Raw genomic sequence first — 16188 nt, forward strand, 5'->3', positions numbered from 1 at the left:
GTTGGAGCTTGTTGGAAAGGCTTTCATTTACACTTTTTTTCTTTCATTGTTTCCTGTTAATGCTAACATTTTTTTTATTAACATTAATATTAACAAAGTAAAATGACAAAGAGTTAAAAAACAGAGGAAAAAAAAACAAACAATAATATTGAATTTTATTATATTGGACCAGAGATGCTGTAAAAACATTCACATTGAGCAAAATCAAACTCAGAAAGCTGTTTTTCAATTTTACAAAATACAAACATAAAAGATTTATATAAACAACCATGTACAGTTTTAAATAGAACAATGTCAAAAAAACAGTCACTGATGTGGTTGAGGGATCCACATAACTTTTAACTTAAGAAAACAAGAAAAGCTGCGCAAAAAAGACGTGATTATTATGTTACAAAACCTGTGCATAATTTTTTGCATAAAAATTCAAGAATAATTGACATAAGTTGTTAATTGTGGAAAACTGTCATACAGCCAAAATGATTAATGGCATTTTGAAGACTACTCATAGAAAGTATTTGTTTTCATTACAGCACACGTCTTGAATGAAGTGCTACACGACATAGCTGATTATTAAGTTATATGTGTCATAAAATGAGATAAAAATTGTTTATAGAAACAACCCCCCCCCCCCACACACACACACACACACACACACACACTTACAATCCGGTCAGCAGCATTTCAATAAATACATACAAAAGCTTACATAACATTTGGTGTTCTGCAGTAAAGCAGCAGTTATGGAGTCACTTGTAGCTAACACTGGAGCTGCCATGATGGAAAAACAAATGTGATTATACCAAAGTAACAGAACTGATTGACATGGAAAGGAGAAAGGAGCACACGTGCTGCCATTTTTTTCCCTTTTTCTACTTTTGCGTGTTTATGATAAACATGTATTTTTATTAAATAGAACAGTTTACAAAAAATACACAATTTTACCCTGTAACCCAAAATTACAAACAATTCCCTGCAAAAGCAAAAAACCCACAAAGTCTCCGGACTCTTCACTTTGACAGCACAGAAGCCGAGACGAACCCAGATGTAACACACCCAATCTCCTCGTTTCCTCATGAGTGTTAGTGGGATTTTCCCTGTGGGTTTGTCTGTTTGAATTTTTCTCCTTCTCTCACTGTGGTTTCACCAGTTTTTGCACCATCACAGGTTTCATCTCACGCATCAACAGTGGAGATCTGTGTTTTCCTACAGCAAGAAAAAAATATATATTTACAAAAATAAAAAGAACAATGATAATGACGAGAGCTTATGCTTTAAAATACGATCAGCTTTGCTGCACGGTTTATGTGGTAATGAACTTACTCGTGTTTGGTGAGTGGAGCTTTGTCACATGTGACCTCTGTGAGCTGATCCGCTTCCTTGCGAATTGTTTGAACCCCTGAGCTCTGCAAGCTTCCTCTGGGTGTTGATATACCTTTGAGCTTCACTTCCCTGCAACCAAATGATAGAAGAATGTCTGGAATTTAATGATTAAAAAGCAAATCCGACTCTTTGGAGAATCTGTTACCCTTTAGTGGTTCCATCCTCTCCATCAAGCATTTTGAGGCCTGGAATCTTTTGCCCAAAAAGTTTCACAGCAATTGACATGAGAAGCCCACAGCGGTTTCTATAGCAACAGGTTGCGTCTACAACTAGAAACACCACCAAGAAGATCACCATGACAATGCCGACCACACTTCCTTTGGTCAGGTTGCTACTCGCTTTAAAAAGAAAGGAAAAAAAAGAGCACAAATGGAACCATTACAAACATTGAAATGGTGACTTTCAGTTTGACAATATGGCATTGAATGTGGCAGGTAGCATACCAGGCCTCTCTGCAATGGTAAAGTTGAATGTGGCCGGCATGGACGAACCATTTGCATTGACTGCTATGATTTCCAGTTGATAGTCCGATCCAAAAGCCAGGTCTTTGAGTGTGACAGAGTTTGTATCAGGTTGAAGTTGTATCTCTTTCCACTCATCTACTTCGGCATCCTGATTGAAAAAAACACAGGAAGATAGAAAAAAATCTTACAGAAATTTAGACAAAAAAAAGAAAAATTGGATTTACAAGTGTTAACCACCTCATACCTGTTTGTATTTAACTTGAAAATGGAGCAGGGGGGATCCACCATCATCACTCTGCTTCAGAGGAACAGAGAAGGTGTTGCCCTCAATTTTGATCTGATCAGCAGATACCACTGGGCTGTCTGGTTCACCTGCAGAAACGAAGCAGAAATGAAATATAACCCCTAAAAATCATCAATAAACTATTGCAATTAGATTCAACAATTAAAAAAAAAATCCTGTGACACGTTACCTCCTAAAGAATGGATGATATGAGGTTACATGGAGTCAAGGGGAGCGTGAGCAACCAACGGGGTGCAGATGATGGTGGCAAGATGGAAATGTAGTTTAGTTTTTATGAGAGATGAACAGCAAACCATACAAGCAGAAAGTATTTCCTTGCATGCACACACCAATGTGGATACTAAAAAATAACTGACATTGATTTCCCCAGAGGTAAAGAACTTCAAAACCACACTTCATAATTAAAAATATATATTTTTTTCGTTGTTTGAAGAGATGGAAAAAGGTACCTATTCCTTCAGTGCGTACGTCGCTTTCTTCTGAGAACAGACCCGGTCCCACCACATTCAAGGCTGCCAGGCGGACTGTGTAGACTGTGTACGGCTTCAAGTTGGTAATAGTTAGGGGATCTGCAAAAATGCTCAATTCAGTCACTCTGGAGGAGGAATTTTGCATAGAGCAAAAAATGAAGATGGTGTTAACTGATGATGGATAAAGATAAAAAGCAGACCTGAAACTGGAACCATCATTTCACTCCACTTTTCTTCTGGATTTTCCTTCCACTGAAGAACAAAACTCTTGATTGGTGCTCCTCCACTGATCGGGAGAGCTTTGAGCGAGAAGAGCACAGAGGTTGGACCCCCAGAGACTGACAGATAATGAAGAGGTCCAGGCTGAGCTGTTGGAGTTGGAGTGAAATAAAATGAAAATAAATCATGTTAGAAATGTTTAAAATGCCAGAGTGACTTTTTTTTAATCCTCCGGAAAAGGTGACAGGGACAAACTTACTGTATATTGCAACATCTCTTGATGCATTTCCAGAGGAGCTCACAGCCATGCAAGAGTACAGTCCTCCATCAGAGGGCATCAAATCATCAATTTCCAACACGCCTTCCACAACACGGACACGACCTGAAGTCATATCCTGACACAAAGCAACAGAGGACAAAGCAAAAATTGACATACCTGATTTTGAACATTGCATGTTGGTTAAAACATGCTCATTTGCATAACTTAGTTTGCTAAAGAGTGTTATTTCCTGCATTCTTACCAGTGTTTGTCCCTTTTGCTTGTTGAGCCAATGCAGCTCAGGCTCAGGATAACCTGACACGTTACAGGATACAGAGACACTCTCTCCCACAGACACGTAGTGCTGATCTGCTGAAACAAACACCTCAGGAGCCTCTGAAATGAAACACAACGAGGACAAAGGCACATTAGCACAATAAATACCAATGACAAGACAATATAAGACATCAACAAGACTCACCAAAGACGTGAAGCGTGAATGTGGCGCTGTCCTCGGCTATCTTGTTGATTGCAGTGCAGATGTATTCTCCAAAATCTGCTCTGACTACAGAATTTAAGATCAGCTGACTGCGATCTGAGTTAAAGTGATGACGGGAGGGGTCGAAAGTTACTGGCCTAGAAATGCAAAATAATACGAAACAAAGACACTTTTAGAAATAATAATACTAATTTAGAAAAACTGTTTTAAAAACCAAACTTTTAAAAATGCGTTTTCAAAGACACACACTCCTTCACAACAATTGCTGCCTAAACCTTTTGAGCCATCTTGGCAGTTTTAAAAAGTATTAACATGTGTTTATATAATATATTTTTTTTTACTTCTTATAAAAATATAAAGTGACACGATCAGTTCCTACATTGTACCAGAGATGGTCAGACATTGATATTTCTACTAATGTGTATGTGGTGCACAGACGGAGATCTTACAGAGACCAGTTGATGCTGGGTTTTGGAAGACCGTCCACCAAACACAGCAAAGTGACATTTGTTTCAGGTCCTGCTATCACTTTCTGCACCTCTTCTCTCAGATGCACAGTCGGGGGAGCTGCAGAATGATTTAAAATATGAAAATGCGAACAAGTCCTATTGGTTTCAACTCCTGGATTGCATTTATGCTGTCACTAACCATTGACAACGATGGAAACATGGAGCTGGTTGGAGATTGGCCTTCCTCTAATCTGGGCGTGACACACATACATCCCAGCATCTTCTCTCCTCACTTTTCCAATATGAAGTGTGTTATCGGGCATCTTTCGAAGATGACTGTGCCCTGAAAAAACAAATTCTGGTTTTGTTTTTGGCTTTATAAAATCTAGAATAGTTATTCAAAAGTGCTCTTACCACTTGAAGCGATTTCTTGCTTGTCTCTAAACCACTGGACATCAACTGCTGGCTTCCCAGTCACCAGGCATGGTACATTCCCATCTGTACCTTCCAGAAACTCATGGTAGGTGGTGGTGCTACCAAATGATGGGCCCTCTGGTGATGGACAAAGTACAAATCTTTCCTGTTCATGCAGTTATTAAGTAAAATGTATTGATACCAAAACTGCTTTAGTGTACAGCTTCCTCGACAAAGTTCAGAAATCTTGAGTCGTGTCTTACCATAAACATACAGAGATACTTGGGTATCGTCTTGGTGTCCATTGTCATAGTCACATTTGCAGGTGTACCGTCCTGCATCCTCCAGGGAGGCTTTTTTGATGACCAGTTTGGAGGATGTCTCGTCCACTTTTTGCACAATTTCTTCATCATCTACCTCATCCCCACCTTTCAGCCATGTGATATCTCCCTCTCCCCCAGCTGCAGGAGAGAAGTTAATAACAGAAACAAACCAGAGTGGTTTTTTTTGTGTGCATTTCAAATTGTTGGTGGATGCATTTTTTGGTTCAACTCACCTTTACACAACAACAGTATCTCTTCTCCGACTTTAAAGTCTTGCTTACTTGTGATAATGTCCATTTTTGCATCTAGAAGAAAAGTAGTGGAGAATCATTATTAAAGTGAAAAGTTCCAGGTACAAACATGAATTGGAAAATTCACAATGGTTTGTCTTAATCTTGAATCAGTCTTTCCAAAATAAATCTCTTAAGAATCGTACCATAAAAACACATCTATGTTGTTTTATTGTCAATTTTTATCTCCTGAGCCACATCTGAGAAAAAAAGGTGTTTTGCTTTTGAACAAATATTTCTAACATTTTTTTTCCAGTGGTCAAACAATATTTTGGATTTGACAATCAATTTGTTCACATTCTTAAAATCTTTGAAAGAAATCTGACAGAATAAAAAACCAATGTTTACAGCACCACAGCTGTAGTCTTTGTAATCTCAGATCCTCTTACCTGTGCTGAACACCTGCAGTAGCAGCAAGGCCATTCTCAGTATCAGTGGAGATTTGTTTAACATCTTCAGCTGGCAGCAATATGCAGAGATATGCAGAAATTTGATTTAATAGAATTAAACTTTAAATTTGAATAAATTTGAGTCTCATGCAGACTATCTACCCTCCCAACAACATTGAGATTGAAAGGTTTGTGTGAGAGGTTATATAGAGACACCAGAGCAGATGAAATGACAGGAAATGAGGATGGGTGGGGGGGGGAGACCTCTCATCTCCCTGCCTTTTTTTTTTACATCCCAGCAGCCTAGTAACTGTGGGTCAGTCATGGAGAAAATGGGAGGTGATGATGGAGACTTGACAAAGCTTTCTTTTGTTTTTACAGCTAATTTTTAGCAACCTTCCCATTTTGTGGTGGAAATCTTCTTAGTGTTGACTTTTAAAGACAACTTTGGCATCTGTCATCAGCATTTCTCCCTGTCTCCCTGTTTCCCTCCACCCATTTCACCCGGCTCCCTCTAGGCTGGCGGATGAAAGCAGGGGACTCAGCCCTCCAGGGAAAGGGGAGATCAGGAAAGATATTTTTATCATTCAATCGTTTTTCCTCTCAATTAAAAAGGTCACATTCCTTGCCAGACCATGTTCTAAACTGTAGAAAAAAGTGGTTTGTGCCTCCAATCTTCATCACTGAGGCACTGAACATCCTGAAGGACAAGGTTAAAAGAATGACACCATGATAAAGAAAGCTTTTTCTGAACTCTTAAACACTGCGATTGTGAAAATCTGTTTGGCCAGTCGGAATCTACATATCGGAAATGATTTTTTATCTTACATTTTAAAGCCCAAGTAGCAGTCATGTATAAATTTGATGGTTTTCAGGATCAAAAGTTGTGTGTTTCTCAGTGGAAATATCTTGAAAAATCAATCATGAAAAGAAAAATGTGGTAAAATATGTTCATTTCAGTGGTCAGACTTGTGTTTGATCAAATGTTCTCCTCCGAGAGCAAACACACAGTTTCCAATCAGTCATCTCTATGATCTGAGCGTAGACGACTTTGATTTAAAAAAAAAAAAACATAAATCAGTTAAAAGTAATGACTGTGAGCTTAAAGATGCTTTTTAGTGTTTCAGAAATATGCATTTAATCTGGAAATTAAACAGTATGGTCACTTGAGATTTGTCTCCTCAACCTAGCTTGTTTGTTTTTATTGCAGGTGAAAGCCTTATAAACAGTCTAAAAAGTAAAGCTCAAGATTAGATTTGGATCAAGACTCAGGCATAGAGCCAAGGCAACCTAAGGATTGTTAATGTCCTAATACTTACAAAGACGTGCATAGGTTACTCAAAACTTTATTTAGTTAAGCAACTCCAAACCCTTGCATTAGCTCACATGGCCTACATCTCAACCTTTCATCATATAATTTCCATTGCCAATCATGTTTTATTCCTGGGGGTCCTATCACTTCTATTGGCCAACAGCCAGCCCTGCCCCTCCCAGAGTCGCTTTGATAGCCTATCATTGCATCCGCACCAATGTGCAGCTTCCAGTCAAAGGCTGGCAGACCCAAAGGGGCTCCCTATCAGTTGTTTATCAGGCGGCGTTATTATGGCTCATTAGATCGGAGTGTGCTTATAATGAGGAACATTAACGAGGGTGGACACACACTGACAGCAGCTCTGCGTCATATTTGCTTTTTTATGTGATGGTCCAGATGGTCCATCATGACATGGTGCAACACAGGACAGATGATGCTGCACTTTTGCACAGACCCAAGAGTCTAAATGAAATGACAATTCATTTTATCCAAGAAATTTATTACCGTATAAGAAGCAAATTTTATTAGTCATATAACCGTCCATGAAAAATAAGTCTTAAGCATGAAAGATGCTTCATTTTTTTGCTCTACTTTTAATATTCTGAACTACATCACATTTTATTAAACTGTCAGGATTATACTGTTAGCTTTTTCTTGTTGTAGATTAATATTTTTGTGCAACTATGATATTTTCTTGCAGAAAGGTTGTCTTAATGTTGACATTCCCTGATAAGTGGATTCTGCAAAGCATAAGGCTGAATGTAGAGACATCTCCCATGGATGGAGTGAAGAAGTTTTCAAAGATTTTCTTTTTACTGTGGAGGTGGTTGCAGTCAATTTGATTGCAAGTTAATTTGTTTTGAATCAGAACTTTTAAAAATAATTAAGTTGCTGCTCTGTTTTTATGTTGATGTTTTTTGTTTCAGAACCTAATCTTAGCATTTAGACATTAAAAATGTATCTTTTTTTAGTTTATAAAGGACATGATCGGGGGAAGAATTCAAGCCTTTTTTTGTGTTTTGCCTCTCTGGAACCTCAGTTTTTACTGTTTTCACATTTTTTCCTCTGTTTTTACAAAGTTTTAAACTTAGTTTTATCTTAGTTTCTTAGTTTTATCTTGTGCCCACTTCCAGTACAACATTCTGGAAAGCAGCAAATGTGTGCAGAAAAGTCTTGTGTTTTTCACATCAGCACTGACAGACATGTAGGCTGTGTTTTCTGGTTGCTATAAGCACAGTCTGCACAAAGACTGGAGCATATAAAGGTACAAGATTGTGGTGTGATAATTTGTAAGAAAATTTTTTTATATTTAGAGGTTCATGAGTTTTGTCATTTAAAAACATGAATTCCAATTTTATTTCCCCAAAAAATCCCCCACTGATTTATAAGAAAAAAACTATTTACATGCACAATACTGTTACAGAAAATCACTGCATGGTTCTTTTTTCTGCAGCATTGTTGGTGGTGCCTCTCATCCTTACAAACAGAAAGATATTGGACCTCCAGTCCTCTAGGGGTTACAGGGATTAAACTGTTTTACACGACTCAGCTTTGTCTGTTTAAAAGAAGGTAAAAGTGTAAAATTATAATATTTACGCTCCAGACTTTATCTTCTTGGATTATTTGAAACATGAGCGATGCTTAAATGAAACTGGACGATTAAATCTAAGCAATCTCTATGCATATATTCTTCTGTACTAAGAATAATGTTATGAATGCCGTAATTTTTTAAACCTCACAGGGACAAAACTGCAAAAACAGCATCAGTTGATAAAGCTGTTGGTTTGTTTTATTTGGATTTGAAACAAAACGATAATTGAGACATGAATGTTTTATGTTCTTTTTAGAGCTCCTTTTTTCAGTTTCTCACATTTCAGCACTTTTTAAGTAGTACATTAATTAGAACATTATTATTGCAGTTGCAGCGACTTCAAAAAGCAAAGAGTCGCTGAGAGGCTGATGCTGGGTTCGGTTATTGAATGACGGCTCACAACCAGGAAGCTTAACAAAGTTCGTATTTGTACTTTTTATTAGTGAAAAAAGAAGATATTTACATCCACTCATGATATTGTGATCCAAAGGAAAAAACTAAAAATAAAAAAATAAAAAATTGCACAAAAGCGGTTAACAAAAAATACGGCAACCCAGCTCACCCCTCCTGAGTTAAAATCACTGAATATCTCCGCCCACAAACATGTCACCCACCAGGTGATTACCTACACAATGACTGCCAATAATACTATTATCAAAACACACAAAAAAAACAATATTCATTCACCCTAATAAAAACCACAGTAAATGAATGGCACCTACAATTATTATCAGTGACGTTCGACAGTAGACAGCTTCTTTTTGCATATTTTCATATTTATTTCAGCTTCTTCAGACGACAGCTGATCATTTCAGACTTGATAGCAAACTTTACATTTTCTAGAAAATGCAGCTCTGGTTTCCACTCATCAGTGTCCAGATTGAAAGGTCGTTCCTGCCTTTTAGCCAAATGTTGCTCATGTGTGACGTCCACAGACGAAGACCACATACCAGCAACAACTGATGGAACCAACAATGGGTCAGCTGAGGAGACAGACAGGAAGGAGTCAGAGACAGAGAAAGAAAGAGAGCAACTCTTATGACGGGACCAGGCACACCCTTAACTTTGTACTCTATGTGAACTACACAGACCTGCATTTCCTCCCCAACCCCTGAGCCTGGCTTTTTGTTTATTTAACCAAAACTACAGTAAATGTTAGCGTTTAAAGCTATTTTTGTGAGGTAGCTGAAAGGAGGAAAAACATAAAACTTTTATATTGTTCCATAGATTATATTTTTCCTTCTCCGTTTTCCTGTTTTAGTTTCAGCCCAACACATGCTTATGTTGTGACTTTTGGGTCGCTTGTCATCTATTTTGGAAAATACTTGTTTGCCCTGCTTGTAAACTTTGTTATCAAATCTGCTGAAGAGAGTCCTTAAAAAATTGAATGCAAGTAGTAGTAAGAGGAGTTTACATCGGGTTCGTTAATCCCTTTTTAAGATTTCTGTAATGACTTTTTAATAATATATCTAATAAAATATCCATAGCACAAAAATAATCAGTTTTATCTGCAGTAAACACAGACACAAGTAAATGTATGTATTTATGTTTGTATGTATTTATTTGGATCATTTCACAGACCAGATAAAATGGTCCCTCATATGTCGCCGCTCAGTCACTGTCTTGTTTATCTGTAGCATCCAGACTGGGATTAGATAGAGTTTAAACACAGACGGCTGCGCTGGAGCCAGCAGATGGGTTTGAATGTGTGTTTGTACTATTTACATATTAGCAGGACCGAGAAAACACAAAATGTTACATTTTGTTGGTGTTGTTTTGACGTTGTTGTTTATTCCCAACTTCTGAGTGACTGATCAGAACTAAGTGAAAGTCTGTCACTTTAAAAATGTACGTTTTCCTTAATTTTTCACCCCTCTTAGACCCCCCCCCACCCCGTCAGATTGGTCAAATGCATAAACGAATTTATTTAATTCGTTAAATACCACAAGCTGCTACAAGATTGCTTTAGTACATTTAAGGTAACCATTTATTGCAATTTTCGAATGTCTTTTGTAATATGGATATTATACAGCTTGATATCAAAATAACGATACATTTGGGATTTTTTTGTGCAGGCTTATTTCCGTCTATTTTATTTTGCTTTGTTTTTGTTAGTTCACTTGCCCAATAAAGCTTTTTAAAGCTATTGCATCCACACCAACCCCGGCAATAACACAAATCATTAACACAATTGGCACTTTCCTAACCACATTTAAAGAAATCCGGGTCATATTCACTCTCTTTCGTCTTTCTTCATCCAGTTCTACCCAAAACCCTTAAATGAGCAGTAGTCAACGCAGCCGTCTGTGTTCCTGTCGCTAAACATCTTCCTTGATATCGACCGGTCTGGTTTAAGAAGTGGAGACTCTCTGATGTGGAATCTCTTCACATGGCTAAAGATGTTAAGCAATCTTCTGGTTTGAAACCATTTAATCTTTCTACAGCCCTCAAACCAGAAATCAACTTATTTACGCTGTGTGAACTGAGCACATTTTCAGCTGCCTTAAAATGTTTAAAATATCCTGTAAGATGTGGAACCAGGCTCCTACTTTCTCTCCACAAGGTTTTGTTCTCAGCCATGGATGTATTTTTTCCATTTCTATGATAACACACAACTTCCTCTCTTTTCCACACATAGGCGTGACAGTGAAACTACATCCACACATTTGGATCTTAGGTGATTTATTCCAAAATATTGGGTCATTTCACCCCTGCCATTTCCAGGACATGAAGACCACCCCCGTCCCCTGCATCATCCAGGAAGGTCAGATCATTTGGGTAATGCAACCTAAATCCCAGTAAAGGCTCTCCTTCTAACTCCTTTAGATCCATCTTGATATTGAATAGAAAATAAAATGTTATTTGACTGCAATTTATTTACATTTTTAGATTATTTTTTTAAATCTACCATCACCTAGATACACCCTCATGGTGAATATTTTACAAAAGCAAGAGTAAAAATATATGTGCTTAGGATGTGGAGCATTAAGAAAAATAGGCACGATAAAATAAAAGTTACATTTGTAGAAGAAGAAGAGGTAAATAGTATGTCATTGTGTGTTTTTTCATTGTATCCTTTGTACGGAGCCTGTGTCCTGACATTAAAAAATTAAAATATATTTCGTTCCCACAGATTAATATCTTGTTCCCAAAGATTAATATCTTGTTCCCACAAATAAATATCTTGTTCACACGAAATACTATTACGTTCCCACAAGATAATATTGTGTTCCCTCGAAATGATTAACTCGTGCGAACGAAATAATTAAATCGTTCGAACGCAATAATTACAATTTTATTTTTTATTTTATTTTAGTAGATTGAACATAATTTGGGAGGGTTTTAGCTTTCATATGAGACATTTCTAAAACCAATGGATTCATTAAAAGTGTGGTTATACGCTTTTGTTTCTACAAAATGGATAAGCGACAAGACTTTTGTCAGGGACTGTAGGTTCAGGAGCTAAACTCATGAGCTGTTAGAGCCACACATTGGATGATGTAGTCTGTAAAGCTGCCTTCTAATATTTCTAAGAAAAGGCTAAAAACTCAACTTTTCTATGGCTTCCTAAGGGCCTAAAAACTGTTAAAAGGTACAGTACAGTACTTCTTGTCATTTCTCACAGCTGCAGCACCTTTTCTCTAAACCTCATTAGTCAATCCATTTGTTTTTTGATTTCATAGTGAATTGCATTTGATTAATGCCTCTGCAAGATCTGTGGATCTCAGCCTTATTTTAAATGTATTTATGAGTCCACTTGCCTAACCTCTACTCTTCTGTGTTAAGTAAGAACGTGACTGAAAAACAAACAATGCAAGCAATTTTAAATTTTATCCATACGTTTTCCTAACCTGCTTTATTCTTTTAAAGGTCACAGGCTTGCCAGAACCTAACCTGGCTACTGTTGGGTAAAGGCGGGACACACCCTGGATGGGTCACCAGTCTGTCACAGGGGCACACAACCACACACACCCATACTGTATGGGCCATATACACTCAACAGGAGTGCCTGGAGAAAAAATGTTTTGGCTGTGCAGGCCCGGCTGCTGCACTGCAATTGTAAATTGTCTGAGGCATAAAACATTTCAATACACCAAATAGGCAAAAGCGTGTACTGTTTCCAAAATTTGAGGAACTTCTCTTGCATTTTTACAACAAACTGACCTCTCGAGGAAATACACAGTTTTGTTTATGCTGTCACAAATAGAGCTTCAGTTATATTTATTCACCTGATATTTATACATACTGAGAAAACCCAAAGAGAGACGGCCTGCGGTCATGAAAAACTGTTTACGCCAACCATTGTTTTCACATAAATAACTGCTGAACAAACAATGTGGTCTGTTGGCCTTGTTTACAGCCACACGGGTGTAGTGTGTGTTGCTGCTGGGGTGAGTATTTTGTCTGACGCTTGCACTCAACACATACCTTCAGCGTAATCACAGTTGAGCAGACGACTTCCTGCTTGCTGCTTCTGTGACTTTAAAGCCATGGGACAAACTCTGATGATTACTGTCTGTTCCCTTTTTTGATGATCTACAACTTAATGTGAACTAAAAACAGAGTATCAGTAGACAAGGGTAAGGGATAATGTAACTTGTCTGCATGCTCTGTTTTTCCAACCAAGCAGTATGGAACCCCACACGGGAGATCAGGTCAGCTGGAGGGAGCAATTACTCATGACATTAAGGACTTGGTCAGATGAGGACAAGTGCAGATAGTGATCACAGACTTTACACTGCTGTTTCAAAGGGTCTGCCGAAAGCAGGCTTTCCCAAAAGGTCCAGGAAGATGAGCAGGAAGTCTGGTGGAGCTGCTTCTAGAAAAATGTGGACTGGACACTGTGGGCTCATGTTGTGGCGAGATGGCTGACAGCACTCCAAGCACAAGTGCAGTCTAAACAGCCCTGATGTCGCCCCTGAGGCTCAGATGAAAGACTTACACCAAGTCTCTCATCTGAGGATTCAAACCCTTTCTGGAAGCTGCAAAATTAAACCAAGTCCCGTAAATCACAACACTGGAATGAAATCGTTTGTCGCCAAAATGTGGGAAAAATGGGACCAAGCAATGGGACTATTGCTGGAACTGTCAATGTTAAAGTGAAATTCAAAATACAATCAGCAAAAACAATAGGAGGAAGCCAGATGGTGGAATGAAGACAGTAGATCTAAAATTAAGCATCTTTACATATTTGCGCACAACACTGCTATTTATAAGGAGGCTGTTTAGTTATTTTTTGCAGTTAAATAAAGTCTGATCAACATGTTTTTGGCTAGAAATCAGTTTCCTTCGCACTTATTTTGAATGTGATTTTTTTTAAATCCCTTTTGATGTCCCACACAGAAATGTGATTTCACATTAAAAAATCATGTTTTTACAAATTGATGACACGAGTACAATGCTCTGCTAAAACTGGGCAGTTTAGGTATAGCTGGAGTGAAAAGAGGAAGTTGTTGACCACAGTCCAGCTAAGCTTTACAAACACAAAGCTTTAGCAGAATGGAGACCTGTTTATTTGACTTGGGGTTTATTTTGCATGCCATCTCATGAATGAATGAATTCATTTCTAAACAGTACAATGGGCTGCAAGTGTTTAGCCTAGCAGTGACATTTCACTACAATTTCCTCTGAGGATGTTCTTTTCCAAACGATCCCAATGTCTCAATCAGAGATTTGAATGGAAACAGAATCAAATGAAATTGCAGCAGAAAGTCATTTAAGGAAAAATAATTATGTAGGGGAAAAAACACTCCGTTTTCACAGAAGAACAGTGGATAGAGCTGAGGAAGCAACACTTGCAAATCAAAGCGAAATGGTCCATTAACAAAGATGAGGCAAACCGGCACGTAACCAGGCAGGGTTACCGTAAGTGGTTAGCTGAGCTTATCTCGGTTTTTGCTATTGGCCGAGACCTTTTCTTTTGTTAAACCGCTGGCTTGGGCACATGATCAAGGGAAAAGAGAAGATTCCCCACGCAAGCACATACGGTAACCCGCTTTCTATGATCACGTACACATCAGTCTCTTACCATAAATTTATCAGATAAATTTAGACAGATCAGGATACTTCAAAGAGCAGATTTAACGCTTCAGCTTCAAATTAAACTGAGTAGGAAGGAAAGAATCAAGATAAATATAAAACGAAAGTATTTAAATATAAAAATTTGCCAAATAATGGAAGGGAGAAGTAAGGCACGCAAATTATTAAAAGCCAAACAACTGAAGAGAAGACAGGCCTAATAAAAGGGGTGCAAGACAAATTTTACCAGAACATCAAGGTTTTATTTTATATGCAAGCATAACAAGTTTATAGTACGACAAAAAGTCTATGTGTGATGTGATCTGTAAAGTACAGTGTAGTGTAAATAGGGCTTCAAACAATTAGCAAAATTATGCTGCAGTTCTGGACTTGGATAATATCAATGAAAGATGTAAAAGAAGTAATCTGTGTTACAGGGAATAAATAAATTATTTGATTTGGGCCATGGATCAGAGACGGGAGCTGGTCAGGTGATTATGGATAAAAACAAATTCACCTCTTGAACAGAAATCAAGTCATATATCTTCAGGTTACTGCTGGCTTTTCTCATTAATGCATAAACACTCACTGGCCAGTTTATTAGCCACACCTAGCTGGTACCGTGTTGGACACCCTTTTGCCTTCAGAACTGCCTTAATTCTTGGTGTAATGGATTCAACAAGGTACTGGACACATTCCTCAGAGAGTTTTGTCCATGTAGACTTGACAGCATCACGCCGTTGCAGCAAATTTGCCAGCTGCACATCCATGATGCCAATCTACCGTTCCAACACATCCTAAAGGCGCCCTGATGACTGTGGAGGCTGTTTGATTCCAGTGAACTCATTGTCATGTTCAAGAAACCAGTCTGAGATGACTCCAGCTTTATGACATGGTGTCTTATCCTGCTGCTCTTTTTTGGACCATTTTCTGTAAGCCCTAGAGATAGTTGTGTGTGAAAATCCCTGTAGATCAGCGGTTTTGGAAATACTCAGACCAACAGGTCTGGCACCAACAACCATGCCACGTTCAAAGTCACTTCAATCACCTTTCATCACCAAATTGATGCCTAAATGCATTGAATTGCTGCCATGCGATTGGCTGATTAATGAGCAGATGGACAGGTGTGCCTAATAAAGTGGCCAGTGGCTGAATATGTAAATACACTATATTGAAAACAGCAATAATGCTAATGATGCTCAACCATTTAAAAATAATCAGAATAAGAAATGTCATACATTCTGCAATACTAAATTCAAAATTTTGGGTGTTGTAATCTCAAAGTCATTTTTAATGTGGAAAAGGGGACATTTTCAACAGCCTTGCAAACAGCTGTGCTACCTTGCCTGTTTACCAAAAACAGGTGTGGGTTCAAATCCTGAACTCAAATCAAACTCTTCTTTTGTAAAACACAGAAGTTGATTTTAATCCATTCACTGCAGCATCAAAAACTTTATTCAAGGAAACTAGCACTGTTCATTGTCGTAAAAGTGCTATCTAGTACGATCTAGTAGAGTATTGTACTGCTCAAATAATATTTAAGGCCGAAAACAATTTATTACCGATGAATATCCAAAGGTTGTTTATTAAAAAGAGAGGAAAATACAATTTCAGGGAAAAAAATAAATTTCTCATACATAAAGCACGTACAAATAAATAGAGATTCTGTGTTTCAATTTGTGGAGTGAAGTTGTGGAACAGAACCAGTAAATGCTTGAAACAATGTCCAAACATAAAAGAATTTAAGTATAAATACAGAAATATGATCATGGACAAATATGTACAAATACAAAAAAATACAAAACAT

General features: G+C 37.8%; 1 protein-coding gene across 1 annotated transcript; it reads right to left on the minus strand.

Moving 5' to 3' along the window:
• Positions 1 to 138: 138 nt before the first annotated feature.
• ncam3 (neural cell adhesion molecule 3) lies at positions 139 to 5632 on the minus strand. Its single transcript, XM_011485079.4, has 16 exons — positions 5461 to 5632; positions 5015 to 5086; positions 4722 to 4919; positions 4459 to 4596; positions 4244 to 4387; positions 4045 to 4162; positions 3578 to 3732; positions 3359 to 3492; positions 3097 to 3232; positions 2819 to 2986; positions 2598 to 2717; positions 2089 to 2216; positions 1824 to 1992; positions 1526 to 1718; positions 1321 to 1449; positions 139 to 1203 (listed from the first exon to the last, which is right to left on the minus strand). Exons 1-16 carry the CDS (start codon positions 5522 to 5524, stop codon positions 1173 to 1175), a joined length of 2097 nt encoding a protein of 698 aa, XP_011483381.1. The 5' UTR covers positions 5525 to 5632; the 3' UTR covers positions 139 to 1172.
• Positions 5633 to 16188: the final 10556 nt, after the last annotated feature.

Source organism: Oryzias latipes, chromosome 16, assembly GCF_053564925.1.
Source record: "Oryzias latipes strain Hd-rR chromosome 16, Olatipes_Hd-rR_3.1".
Taxonomy (NCBI): domain Eukaryota; kingdom Metazoa; phylum Chordata; class Actinopteri; order Beloniformes; family Adrianichthyidae; genus Oryzias; species Oryzias latipes.

Excerpts from the sequence above, each read along its gene's own strand:
- ncam3 (XM_011485079.4), bottom strand. The coding sequence starts at position 5,524 with ATGTTAAACAAATCTCCACTGATACTGAGAATGGCCTTGCTGCTACTG. Across the intron at positions 3,733-4,044 it reads CCCAGCATCAACTGGTCTCT|GCCAGTAACTTTCGACCCCT; the intron begins GTAAGATCTCCG and ends TTGCATTTCTAG. Across the intron at positions 2,718-2,818 it reads AATGATGGTTCCAGTTTCAG|ATCCCCTAACTATTACCAAC; the intron begins GTCTGCTTTTTA and ends GCATTTTTGCAG.